Here is an 11,933-nt window from a genome sequence, read left to right as displayed (position 1 = left end):
AAGTTTCAGCTAATTGTATTCCTCAAGTGTAACTGATCTGGGTATCTTACCAGGCTGTAGATAGTTCGTCGTTTATCCTCAAATTGGATGAATTACGAAATAATTCAAGGCCTTGAGCTCCGACAGCTGTCCATCTCCAATTGACAGACGTGGGTGCCCGTGCTCCAATTCTCAATGGACGACGACCCTGCCGAGCGTGTGTTCCTCAGGTTGCTCTCGCGCCGTGCCGTGACCTTCCGCCCCCTTTGGGGTGAGTGTCCCTGACCTCACCAAAACTTTTTTCTCCTGAGAAGACAGCAAAGATCCATTTCTTCTCTCATCAGCGACTTTCATCAACCTCTGTGTATCAACAAAACTTCATCTCACTTCTTTAACTCTGTACCTGTACCAACACTTAGACTGTGTAATCCTGCTCTTTGAGGTGTGTAAAACGAGTTCCTTTCGTCATACTCCTTCCTGTTCCCTCTGCATCCAGCACAAGCTTCCCTCTCCCCTTACCAAGCAGCCCATCATCCACCTTACCTTACCTACCTCGCCCATTCCCACCTGAAAGTCGTCGGAGCTACCAGAGCTGGTTGTGCGGCCAATGCGGTTCTCATGCAAGCCAATTGGGTTGTCAGAAGGGACGGCAAAGCTTTGCCATCCAGCCTCTGCAGCTTGATATGCTGCCACATGAGCCATTGAGCCTACCTGGCATCTTAAGCATAGCTCCACGCACGAGCCCAGGCCTGGACTTGTCTTGTATGGCAACATACTGGCAACAGCGTCGAGACTCGAGAGCACCAGCCCGCGGTGACGCTGCGGCTACGGATGGTGCCATAGTTCATGCCGGGGAGACTGGACGGCTTCATTGGCCTTCGGCTGTTGCATGTTTTGATGCTCGTCGATGGCCGATGCATTGCCTTTGCTTTCCGGCTTGCACGTCACGTCACTCGACTCGTCCACCGCCGGTCCGCCGCCGTCGCCGCTGTTGTACCATCCACTCGTCCATCCAAGCTACCACCTCCCCGCTTCCAGTGGACGCAAGATTCCACGACCTTCCGAAGGGTTGTCAAGGGACAACGTGGGCCAGTGGGGGACGGTGACTTGGCCGTGGCCGACAGCCAGACAAACGACTCCATCCAGCTGTACCAGCTTGCTGTCGTTGCCCCCCTCCCCAGGGTACCTCCCTTGTCGCTCCAATGGCCAGCGGCCTCGGGATTTTGACGTGCATTCGTCTGTCCTGCCCGTACCGCACCGTGGGTTACCAATGGCTCTCCCTCCTGTTCGCTGTCCTGCTCGGAGGTATTTACCTCTCTATGAGCTGTGGGTGAGAGAGTTCATCCAGGTACCAGTGTCAAGCTGGCAGGCCGGTGGCGGTACAAGCCGTCATCCTCTGGCACACCGTCTTCAGCCCAGACATTGCCGCGGTGGGATGTTTCCCTCTTCTCGGCTTCTGATTGAGAATCGTTTTCGTCCCCAACGTTGCCGGCTGGCCGGGTAACTGGAAGGGTTGAGCTTAACTTGCGTTTGCTGTTTTGCTCTGCTTATCCGGTTTGCCTGTCGAGCTAGGCGCAAGGCGGGGTTGAATGGTTCATGAAGTCACCCCACTCAGCAGCTCTTTGACATTGACTTTTGCCTCGCTCTTTTGGTTCGACTGGAACTGGACGGCAAGTCCAAGCCAGCATCAGCACAAGCAATTGGGCTGGTGTGCTAGCTGGGCTGGACCGGACTGAACTGGTGGGCTGAGGCGAGACGGAACCGAAGCAAAGACCCAAGCAGAGCAAGCCGGGAAGAAGATCCCTTTGCCCCTCGTTTTTCCTTCCTGCCCTCTTCCCAGTTATTGCAACTTTCCATTGCGCCTGCCCCTCCCCGCCGCATCGCCTCCTTCCTTCCCTCCCACAACGCCCCAACCCCTCCTTCCCTTCCGTCACCTTGACCTTCGGCGGTACTTGCGCCTTGTACCCCCCAAGGTACCCTGGGAGGTACCAATACGCAATACGTACTTGGGTCAGGTACATTCTCAGTCCGTCAGTGACCTCAGCAACAGCTCACTTCACGTGACTTTTCACCCCTCTTTTCTCACTTTCTCGACTTCTTATTCGCCTCTTCGGCACCCGCAGTGGGGAGCTCCTGCGCTAACAATAAACCCCTCCACCCAGCTGTTGAAAAAATGAGACCAACCCTTTTGCGACCCCTCCTACCCCGCCATACCTTCGCCTGCTCCTCCGTTTCACCCTCGCCCTTTTCTCGACCTTCTGCCTTCATTCAACCTCTCCGAACTGTGATTCCTGCATCTACCAAGCCATCCGTTCGATTCTTCTCAGCATCCAAAATCATGCCTTCCCAAGTGTAAGTCTCTCCTTTACTCGGCCTTGCTCAAGAGCACCATCACCATCACGACGATGCTCTCAATGACGCAATAACTAACCCTCTGTACAGTTACTTCGACATTGAGTGGGAGGGTCCCGTCCTCGACGGCTCCGGACGTCCCACCTCTACCGTCCAGCGTAAGTTTTTTCTTCCGCTTATTCATTGAATTTCATCAAAACAATCATCACCATGGTCGTTTTCGATGTTCCCAGCATCACAATGCCTACGTCTATAGCTCTAGACAGCAAGGAAATCACCCCACCTCGACTCCAAAAGGCTTGAAACTTTATTGTTCGCCCAACTTTGGCTGTCCGAGCTGTCTTTCTACCGACTCCGCCATCTTCACCGCATCCAGAGCTTCGCTGACCAAGCTTTCCCTCGTACAGAGCAGAACGGCCGCATCGTCTTCAACCTCTTCGATGACGTTGTCCCCAAGACCGCCGCCAACTTCCGCGCTCTCTGCACCGGCGAGAAGGGCTTCGGCTACCAGGGCTCTTCCTTCCACCGCATCATCCCCGACTTCATGCTTCAGGGTGGTGACTTCACCCGTGGCAACGGCACCGGTGGCAAGTCTATCTACGGCGAGAAGTTCGCCGACGAGAACTTCCAGTTGAAGCACGACAAGCCCGGTCTGCTTTCCATGGCCAACGCCGGCCCCAACACGTAAGCTCTCCTCTCCAGCCGTCCCTTTGTCCAGACGCGGCAGCTAACCCTCCACCCAGCAACGGCTCCCAGTTCTTCGTTACCACCGTCGTCACCTCGTGGCTCAACGGCCGCCACGTCGTCTTCGGCGAGGTTGCTGACCAGAACGGCCTCAACATCGTCAAGGCTCTCGAGGCTACCGGCTCCTCCAGCGGTGCCGTCAAGTACGGCAAGCGCCCCACCATCGTCGCCTCTGGTGCGTTGTAAAGTGCTTCTCGCTCGGTTCTTTGTACGTTAGGTCCTGCTTCTGAAATGTCGCGAGAGACACCTTGACGCGAAAGGGAGGACGATTTTTGGTAGAGACTTGGGAATTGCGCCATCACGCAGCTTGGCGGCAATCAGCTTTACTGCTGCTACATAGTCTGCCAAGACAAAAAGTTACTGCCACCTTTATGCTGCCGCTACGTGACATTTTGCCTTTGACTCACTTTACCCCTAATGACCTAGTCGACCGAGTACCGAGGCATCTTGTGACAAATTTACCGTTCATAACCAATGTACATACAAGGCGTAGAATCACTTGAATGCATTCAACACAACGAACGCGGTGGGGTCAAACATGTCATTGGTATAATTACAGCCAATGGCTGGTCGCCATTGAAGCTAAATTCCCTAAGGGAGGATGGAAACTCTACCCTTCAGGCCCTGGCAAACCGTCCCGCCCATGTCCTTCTTTTTGATAATTCGTGCCAACGCCAATGCAATGCTTTCCATGATGTAAATGAATCAAACAGACCCAACCCAAAACAAAGAAGACCTCCTTTTGCTACTCCCTAGAACAGAAGAACCCCCCTCTCATTCCAGACCCAGCCATCGCTGAAAGTAAACGCAATTGCTCGCGCTCACGGGACCGCCCTCCTCGCAGAGCTCAAAAACGGGACACCGCCCGCAAGGAGCCTCCGTGTACCCATTGACAAACGGCTCCGGCCCGCCCTCGTCGTCCTGGCGGCCCGCCCAGGCCGTGTTGCTCTGTCGCGGGGCGCGGCAGACTCTGTAGCCGACGCGGCCCGAGACGCGGATCGACTCGATGAGGCCGTCGAAAACAAGCACGTCAATGAGCTTCTGCATGTCTTCCTCGCCGAGGATCGTGTCGCTCGTAATGCCCGACTGGGAGATGAAGCGCGCGATCTCGCGCACGGTGGGGTATTCTTTGAAACCCGCGGGGAGGGGCAGGCAGGTTGGTTCTCGCTTGGGAGGTTGGACGACCGGAGCGGGTTTGGTGTCTGCTTCGCTGGCGCCCGAGATTTCTCCCGCGCTGCGCTTCTTGCCCTTGGTATCCGGGAGACCGCCCTTGAGGACGCCCTTTTTGGGCACAGCGGTGCGGGTGGCGGCTGACGAAGAGGAGGAAGAGCCGGTGCTGTGGTAGGTGCTCTTGCGCTTGACGTAGTCAAAGATGACGCGCTGGATTTCCTCGATGAAGGCCTCGTCGAACGTCGAGTCGGTGAACCAGGGCCCGCCGGTGGCGCGTTCCGAGGGCCGCATGGAGGCCTTGATGAACATGCGCTTGTTGGGGTGCTCGACGTTCTTGAAGGGGGCGATGAGGCCCTTTCCTTGCAGCTGTTTGAGGGCCGTCTTGAGGACCGAGTCGTGCATGTTGAGGCGGTTCTGGATTGATTTGGACCAGATTCCGTCGCCGCCTGCTTCGTCGATTGCGCCGTAGACCATGCGCTGTTCGTCTGTCGTGCAGAGCTTGTATCTGCAGGGGAGGTTAGTTAGCATGGCTGGCGAGCTGATGCTGTCCAAGCATGGAGAGTGAGACTTACTTTTCTGCATCTTCGACGGAGCGCCATCGCCAGGCGAGGCCGGTCTGGGAGGAGACGGCGATGAGGAGGCGGTCGTTTGTGAGGCTCTGGAGGCACTTCAAGAGGGTAACGGTGTCGCGATTCGGGATCACGTCAAAGTCGAGGAGATCGTATTGGGTGAAGAGCTCGTTCTCGTCGCCGGCCTTTTGGAATTTCTCGTACAGCATGTCCTTCCACACCTCTAGCTTAGAGTCGGTGCTCGAGGTGGTTGCCGCCGAGGGCGAGTCCGCCGCTGGGGGTGCGGGAGCCATTGCGCCTGTCTACGACGGCGGCGGCGGCCTATCTCGCTTTGGTCTTGTGATTATTTGTAGGAGGGTGCGGTCGCGCAACGTGAATTGAAAGGTTCAGGGAGTCGGTTCGAGCCCAGCTGTGTCGTAGATGTGGCGGGGACTTGTTGGTGATGTGTGATCGATCGGTGGTGGTGGGGGAGTTTGTGCCTGGGGGATTTTTTTAAGTCATCTGGGGTCGTAGTCGAGTTTCGCGCGATCGAGGGGTCGTCGCTTTGCGCCGGCAAAAGAGTACAGAGTGCCGGACTATTGAATCGAACCTTGGTTGCAAAGTAAAGCTCAAGGTCCGAGGTCGTCAATTGAATCGCATCAGCAAGTGTCGTGCCGGGAGTGTCGATAGGAAAGGGCAGATTCGTCGGGTCGGAGCAGACGCCCAGAGAGGCGCTTCGCCCACGGTGAGGTGGGTGCGGTTGACTTGGGTCGGCGACGATGGTGGGATTGGTTTTTGGAGCTGCATCAGAGGTCGATCAGCACTGCGGGCGGCCCAGGCAAGGAAAAAAAAAAGTAACTGCCCCGCCTCTCAGAGTGAAAGTGACCTGCGCACCTGGCGGCACATCAAATCAGCCTTGCATTGGTGCCGGATGAACTGCGGGTGGGCTGCAATTGCGCTGGGATGGCCTGCTGAGGAACGGTACGTACCGCTAGTGATGGTGGAGCATCGTCGACGTGTTGTTGAACAAGAGTCTCTTTCTTGGTCAAGCTTGATGTATCTTGTTGAAGGAAGAACAATTTGATTGTACTTCAACTCGAACTCCTTCGTCTTTCCGATGAATCACAGGGGAGTACTGAGGTCTTGACCAAAATTTATATGATCCCATCGCGCCTTGTTCTACTTGGGTAGTTCTCCGAGTGAGTCACTGCTAAGAATCCTCGAGGTTGAGACGACAAGTCAGCCTGTGCCTCGGATGATCCTGTGGCACAGCAAGCCCGGAAGTCAAAGTCACTATGCCGAGACATTCTTTAATTCTTAATTTCATCAGATGGTGGCTGTGAGGTTAACGGATTGCAATCCCATGTAATGGGAGCTGCGTTCTCACTGCAAATTCATCGTAAACTCGAAGAGAAAGTCATTGAGAGCGTATCCTCTTGGCATGAGGTTCGTCGTTTAATCTCCAAATAGTCTCTAGGACTTCAATTCCAAACTCTAATCTTACTCTTTCATCACTACTATTGGCGTTGTGTTGCAAGAGGTTCCGAATTTTATGGCGGTTTATATGATTGGCCTTATTCAACAATGCTTGTGAGAATGATAGATTGTACTTCTTGGCCCTTGCACAGCCTTCTCATGACTCATTTAAGACTTCGCAACATAACTGAAGTCAAAAAATTTGGGCACATTGCTATTATCAGGGACCTTGACAGCTGTAAGGATTGGCCACACTTTTCATAGGAAGTTGGTTTGTTCAGTTGTGGCTCGTTTTGATGGAGAGTGAAGTTTCGCTTTACATAGTCCGGACGGTAATGGCTCTAGTACATCACACATTACTCCTAAAAGATAGACTCAATATGCATAGTAGCATCAAGGAACGACCTTTGTCTATGGTACGTCTATGTACTTCTCATATTCACTAACCTGCCAACTCAAATATTGAAATCTTTGGTCTGAATCAACTTGCGATGGCTGGCCTGGGTACATGGGGTGATCGGTGGAAGTTTGCTCTCTCTCTCATGCTTCTTCTTCTTGTATTGAGACATTGGGCAATCCTGTGGGCGTTCTGAAAAGGCTCGCGATTGCCACTGTCATGGGGCACAGCATTGGAGAGGCCGTGTAAGCTTCAATCATCCCAACTCATCGCTTCAACGCGCCACCCCTGGGATTCAATTTTGAGGATAGACAAAACCTAAGATGAGAGAAAGATTCAAATCATTCTCACAGCACATATCCCCGACAATCAACATATCTCATGTACACATGCACAACCCTGGGAGGTAGTCACGTACGGAGCCAGTCCCGGCCCACAGACCACAAAAACCACACATAAAACCGGAGCACCGGGCCCGCCCCACTTTATCGAAAGAAAAATTGGTAAAAATCTCTTCACATTGCAACTTCCAACCCTTCTTAATGACTCAATTGCCAACTGCTTCCAACAAACCAGCAGGTCCATCGGATCAGCTTCCAATAACCCGCCTTGCTAGCTCAATCGGTAGAGCGTGAGACTCTTAATCTCAAGGTTGCGGGTTCGACCCCCGCGTGAGGCTCAAATCCTCACCGCGATTGGCATAGCCACTCTTCGGGTTAATCTTTTGCTTTTTGTTCGTCGTGGAAGGATGGTATTGTCTGCTCTTCCTTGCTTTTGGGTATGTGTTATGTTGTATAGTGAGGGCCCGCCTAAACGTAAGTCAATAACAAGTCTCGTAACCTTCCTTAGCATGTTGAGTTGGTCAAAATCAGTGTATTAGCAGTATTGCTGTGATGATATCTCGCTGTAGTACGCCCATATTTTCTAGGCAAACGCTCCGACAATGGCCATGAGTGATGCTCCGCCAACCACAGCCATGTAGGCATTAAGCCGTTTCCGCCCCTGTAGAATCTTGTAGCTCTTCTCTGAGAGGAAATCTTCGGCTAGCAGCTGGACCAGTCCAGCAAAGAGGAGCAACCCAGCCGAGATGGCGTTCATGAACCCAACCATCAGCAACCCGGTCTGGCTCATGGGGTCGTACAGATTATGCACAATGAGACCAATGAGCTGACCGAGCGGCGTCGTGCCTCCGAACGCGAGAACCATGAGCCATGGCCGCGCCGAGGACCGGGGCAGTTGGATGGCGGCGATTCGGCTGCCGAGTGCGAGCCCCTCGAATGTCTGGTGGAAGCTGATGGCGATGAGGAAGACGATGAAGGTCGGGCCCGTCGCGACTGAAATGGCCATGCCGATGAAGACGCTGTGGAAGAGAATGCCTCCTTCTAGTAGCAGACATTGGCGGAGAAGCTTGCTCTGCTCCTCTTCCGTGACGATCTGGGGTGCGCCGGGGGTAACTGTAATCTTGGGACGGATGCCGGGTGAGCTCCGGCGTCTAGGCTCGTTGGCGGGGGTCGGGTCCAGCTCATTGACATCAAGGTCAATGTCCGATTCGTCGTCGTCGTCAAAGCTATCTCGACCGTTGGCAAGGCTATCGTTCGCTTTCGCACGCGTCGGCGTCGAGCTCGGCAAAGGCGATGCGCCGGCCATGAGCCCCTGAGTAGAATCCATGTTATCGAGGCTGATGTCTTCCGGCCGGTGAGAGCCGTGTCTGTGCGATGCCAAGCTTCCTGCGGCATGCGTGTTTGCTGCAGAATGCCCGCTGCCCTCTTCGTCGTCCCAGTACTCGTACTCGTGTGAATGGGAGTGGGAGTGACCGGCCCCGCGGGTGGCTAGGTAGGACTCGAGCGCGACGACGGAGAGTGCTGCCACCATAGCAATCAAGCCTGCCATCTGGGGGTAGCCTTTGTTGAAGACGAACGGGAGACACGGGTCGGTGAGTGAGGTGAAGGCGGTCGGGAGGAGGTGGACGAAGGACGTTGCGAGGAGAACGCCGGTGCCGAAGTGCTGGCAGTAGAAGAGAATTATGCTCTGCGGTCGGCCTTTGGAGGTTCTTCTGGGGAGTAGTGGAATTCCGCATGCTATCAATCATTAGCAAGCGCTCCATCAAATGACATTGAACCAAGAGCTTGGGCGGGAACACCTCCCGAGTGTTCCGTCGCAGGCCATCATGGTCTCGCCAGGTATCGTCGAGTTGTAGAAACCAGAAACGTGTCGCTTACAGATTGTACTCAGCGCCAATATCAAGATCAGCGCGCCAATATGCAGCGCGGTATCGTAGGACTCCTTTCTAGATGAACCGCATTGTGGCTTCGTTGCCTCTGCCGCAGCAGCTTCGGCATTCGTGACTGGAGGTCCATGTCGCTTGGATAGCTCGGCGAGGAGGAATTCAGTCGGTATCGAGGCCCAGGAAGCGGCATCTTCGGGACGTGGCATGTGTTAGCAAAAAGGCCACATCGACATATCTAGCTTCGCATGGGGAATTGTCCCCCTCGTCGCTGGATATCTTGGGATAGTACCTACCTCTCGGCCAAACTCCCGTGGCTCCTATATCACCCATTCTGGACAGCGGACGTTGATGATGTCTGGCACAATACCATGGCGGCTCTGCACCGGGGAAAAGATGCAGACGAGATGGTTCAAGGAGACAGAACCTAAAAACAGGGACAGAGAAGGGAGACGGATCGTGCTTCGGCTTCGTCCCAAGTCTGAGGTGCGCCCTGGGAAACGCGGGTCCCGAAAGAAGTGTAAAAGTGCCCGGTGGTGAGCAGCACCGAGAGACAGGATAGGCGGGCCCTTTGCCCTTTGGGGGTGCTTGGAGGGGGGCGGAGCTCCTGAACTGCATGGAGCTTCCCCCCCGGTCCACTGTGTCCTGATCTTCAACCCCGTGTCTCCCCCTATGAAAACATGCGCACACGGGGGCCGTTTGACCCCTTGGATTTGCTGTTCAGCAGGGGTGACGGGGCCACCTTGACAGCTGCAATCTGCGCTAACAACGTAATCGCCCAGTGAAGCGAGGGGCCGTTTTCAGAATCAAAAGACACCCCCTGTGGAGGCTGGGCGCTCATGTCTTATCGGCCAGACAAATTATGTCAGCTGTGCTCGATAAGATAAGAGCTATGACGAATGGTGGGCCTCGGCAACGTGACTAACCGATTCGCGATATCGGTCGTCTATCGCAACAGCTCCCCAGGTCCCCCGACTGAGACCCAGCTCTGACCCCCCCAGGTCTGTGACACACAGCTTCCCAACCCCGTCTCAACCTCACCTTTGCAACTCAAGTTCCGAACTGAGGTATCGAACATCATGGCTGGAGCTCGTCGACTACAATTGGCCGGTTTGGCCCTGCTTGGTGGTGTGTCCGCCCTGCAGATGCAGATGCAGGTACCTGAACAACAAGCGCCGATGATTGCCGACGATGCACCTGTCGTCGCAACATCCCCATCCACCGCGTCCTCGTCGTCTTCCAAGAAGCCCTTGGTTGAGACTGAGGCTCTTCAGGATACCATCAAGGCCGACAACCTGCTTGCGCGCGCAAAGGACCTCTACGATATCGCCAAGTTGGGAGAGGAGGAGTACAACCACCCCACGCGTGTCATTGGCAGCGATGGTACGACCGTCTCCCCAGCAACTCGCTATCTTTCGTGCTTACCAGTCGTATAGGTCACCTCGGAACTTTGGAGTACATCTACTTCGAGCTCGCGAAGCTGGGCGATTACTACAAGATCTGGAACCAGACCTTCCCTGCCGTCTCAGGCAATGTCTTCGAGTCGCGCCTCGTCATCGGAAACGATGTGCCAAAGTCAGCCTCTCCCATGGCTCTGACCCCACCCACGAAGGATAAGGAGCCCGTATACGGCGACCTCATTTTTGTCGAGAACAATGGATGCGACGCTTCCGACTACCCCTCCAAGGTGAAGGGAAATATCGCCTTCATCCGCCGCGGCACCTGTGCGTTTGGAGCCAAGAGCGAGCAGGCCGGCAAGGCTGGTGCTATCGCGGCCGTCGTGTACAACTACGAGACCGAGACCGTGCATGGCACCCTTGGAACGCCTTCTCCCGACCACATTGCCACGTTTGGTCTGGGTGGTGACGATGCTAAGCCCATTCTCGAGAAGCTGGGCAAGGGCGAATCCGTCGACGCTATTGCCTACATTGATGCGGTTGTCAACACCATTGAGACCACCAACATCCTTGCCCAAACTATCGAGGGCGACCCGGACAACTGCGTGATGCTCGGTGGACACAGTGACAGTGTTGCCGAGGGACCTGGCATCAACGATGACGGCTCTGGCAGCTTGAGTCTCTTGGAGATCGCCACTCAGCTGACCAAGTTCAGCGTCAACAACTGCGTTCGCTTCGCCTGGTGGGCAGGTGAGGAGGAGGGTCTTCTCGGCTCTGACTATTACGTTGACGTCTTGCCCGAGGAGGAGAACCAGAAGATTCGTCTCTTCATGGACTACGACATGCTTGGCAGCCCCAACTACGCGTACCAGGTCTACAACGCCACGAACGCTGTCAACCCCACTGGCTCCGAGGAGCTGCGTGACCTCTACGTGGACTGGTACAAGGCTCACGACCTTGCTTACACTTTTATTCCGTTCGACGGTCGCAGTGACTACGACGCTTTCATCCGTAATGGCATCCCCGGCGGTGGTATTGCTACCGGTGCTGAGGGCATCAAGACCAAAGAGGAGGCCAAGCTGTTCGGCGGCAAGGCCGGCGACTGGTACGACCCGTGCTACCACCAGTTGTGCGACGATGTCGGCAACGTTAACTTGACTGCTTGGGAGATCAATACCAAGGTGAGTATCGCAAAATCCTGACCTTTATGCATGTTTCTGACAGGCGATTTAGTTGGTTTCTCACTCTGTCGCCACCTACGCCGTTTCCTTCAAGGGATTCCCTGAGCGTACCAAGGCGGCTGCCGCCTCCACTTACTCAAAGAAGGCCAAGTACCATGGCAGCAAGCTCTTCATCTAGGTGTAAGAAGTCAAGTTTTGTCAACGGTATGAAGGATTAGTGTACACTATCTAGCATATAAGGACCGGAGTGTATCAAGGTGTTGTGTCCGGTGTTGGTGCGGAGGATGGGGTTTCTTGGCGCGCTTTCATAGTATTACATGCTTCATAGACAACGATTTCGCATTGAATGACGATGTTTGCCTTCGTGTAAGTGAGAACAATGATCTCTGTATACGTTTATCCGACCGTGAATGTAACTATGAAGAAACCGAGGAAGAACTCAGGGATCCACCGGCGTAGAAAGCG

General features: G+C 54.7%; 5 protein-coding genes across 5 annotated transcripts; 3 read left to right on the top strand and 2 right to left on the bottom strand.

The window, feature by feature from the left end:
• Positions 1-174: 174 nt before the first annotated feature.
• Positions 175-1,206, top strand: CABS01_08111 (uncharacterized protein; the record flags this gene model as incomplete). The annotated part of the gene is made up of 3 exons (XM_060541473.1): positions 175-250; positions 399-421; positions 823-1,206. The coding sequence occupies 3 exons, from the start codon at positions 175-177 to the stop codon at positions 1,204-1,206; spliced, it is 483 nt and encodes a 160-aa protein (XP_060402277.1).
• Positions 1,207-2,152: 946 nt separating this feature from the next.
• On the top strand, positions 2,153-3,261 carry CABS01_08110 (cyclophilin type peptidyl-prolyl cis-trans isomerase/CLD; the record flags this gene model as incomplete). Its single annotated transcript, XM_060541472.1, has 4 exons — positions 2,153-2,331; positions 2,422-2,489; positions 2,739-3,015; positions 3,075-3,261. 4 exons carry the CDS (start codon positions 2,153-2,155, stop codon positions 3,259-3,261), a joined length of 711 nt encoding a protein of 236 aa, XP_060402276.1.
• A 588-nt stretch (positions 3,262-3,849) lies between these two features.
• CABS01_08109 (RNA polymerase Rpc34 subunit) lies at positions 3,850-5,107 on the bottom strand (the record flags this gene model as incomplete). Its single annotated transcript, XM_060541471.1, has 2 exons — positions 3,850-4,750; positions 4,818-5,107. 2 exons carry the CDS (start codon positions 5,105-5,107, stop codon positions 3,850-3,852), a joined length of 1,191 nt encoding a protein of 396 aa, XP_060402275.1.
• Positions 5,108-7,590: 2,483 nt separating this feature from the next.
• CABS01_08108 (ZIP Zinc transporter) lies at positions 7,591-9,223 on the bottom strand (the record flags this gene model as incomplete). Its single annotated transcript, XM_060541470.1, has 3 exons — positions 7,591-8,744; positions 8,886-9,083; positions 9,187-9,223. The coding sequence occupies 3 exons, from the start codon at positions 9,221-9,223 to the stop codon at positions 7,591-7,593; spliced, it is 1,389 nt and encodes a 462-aa protein (XP_060402274.1).
• A 746-nt stretch (positions 9,224-9,969) lies between these two features.
• CABS01_08107 (peptidase family M28) lies at positions 9,970-11,646 on the top strand (the record flags this gene model as incomplete). The annotated part of the gene is made up of 3 exons (XM_060541469.1): positions 9,970-10,273; positions 10,327-11,468; positions 11,521-11,646. The coding sequence occupies 3 exons, from the start codon at positions 9,970-9,972 to the stop codon at positions 11,644-11,646; spliced, it is 1,572 nt and encodes a 523-aa protein (XP_060402273.1).
• Between the last annotated feature and the right edge of the window lie 287 nt (positions 11,647-11,933).

Source organism: Colletotrichum abscissum (assembly GCF_030869225.1).
Source record: "Colletotrichum abscissum strain IMI 504890 chromosome Unknown Scaffold_18.1, whole genome shotgun sequence".
NCBI classification, from domain to species: domain Eukaryota; kingdom Fungi; phylum Ascomycota; class Sordariomycetes; order Glomerellales; family Glomerellaceae; genus Colletotrichum; species Colletotrichum abscissum.
This window is presented reverse-complemented; position numbering and strand designations above follow the sequence as displayed.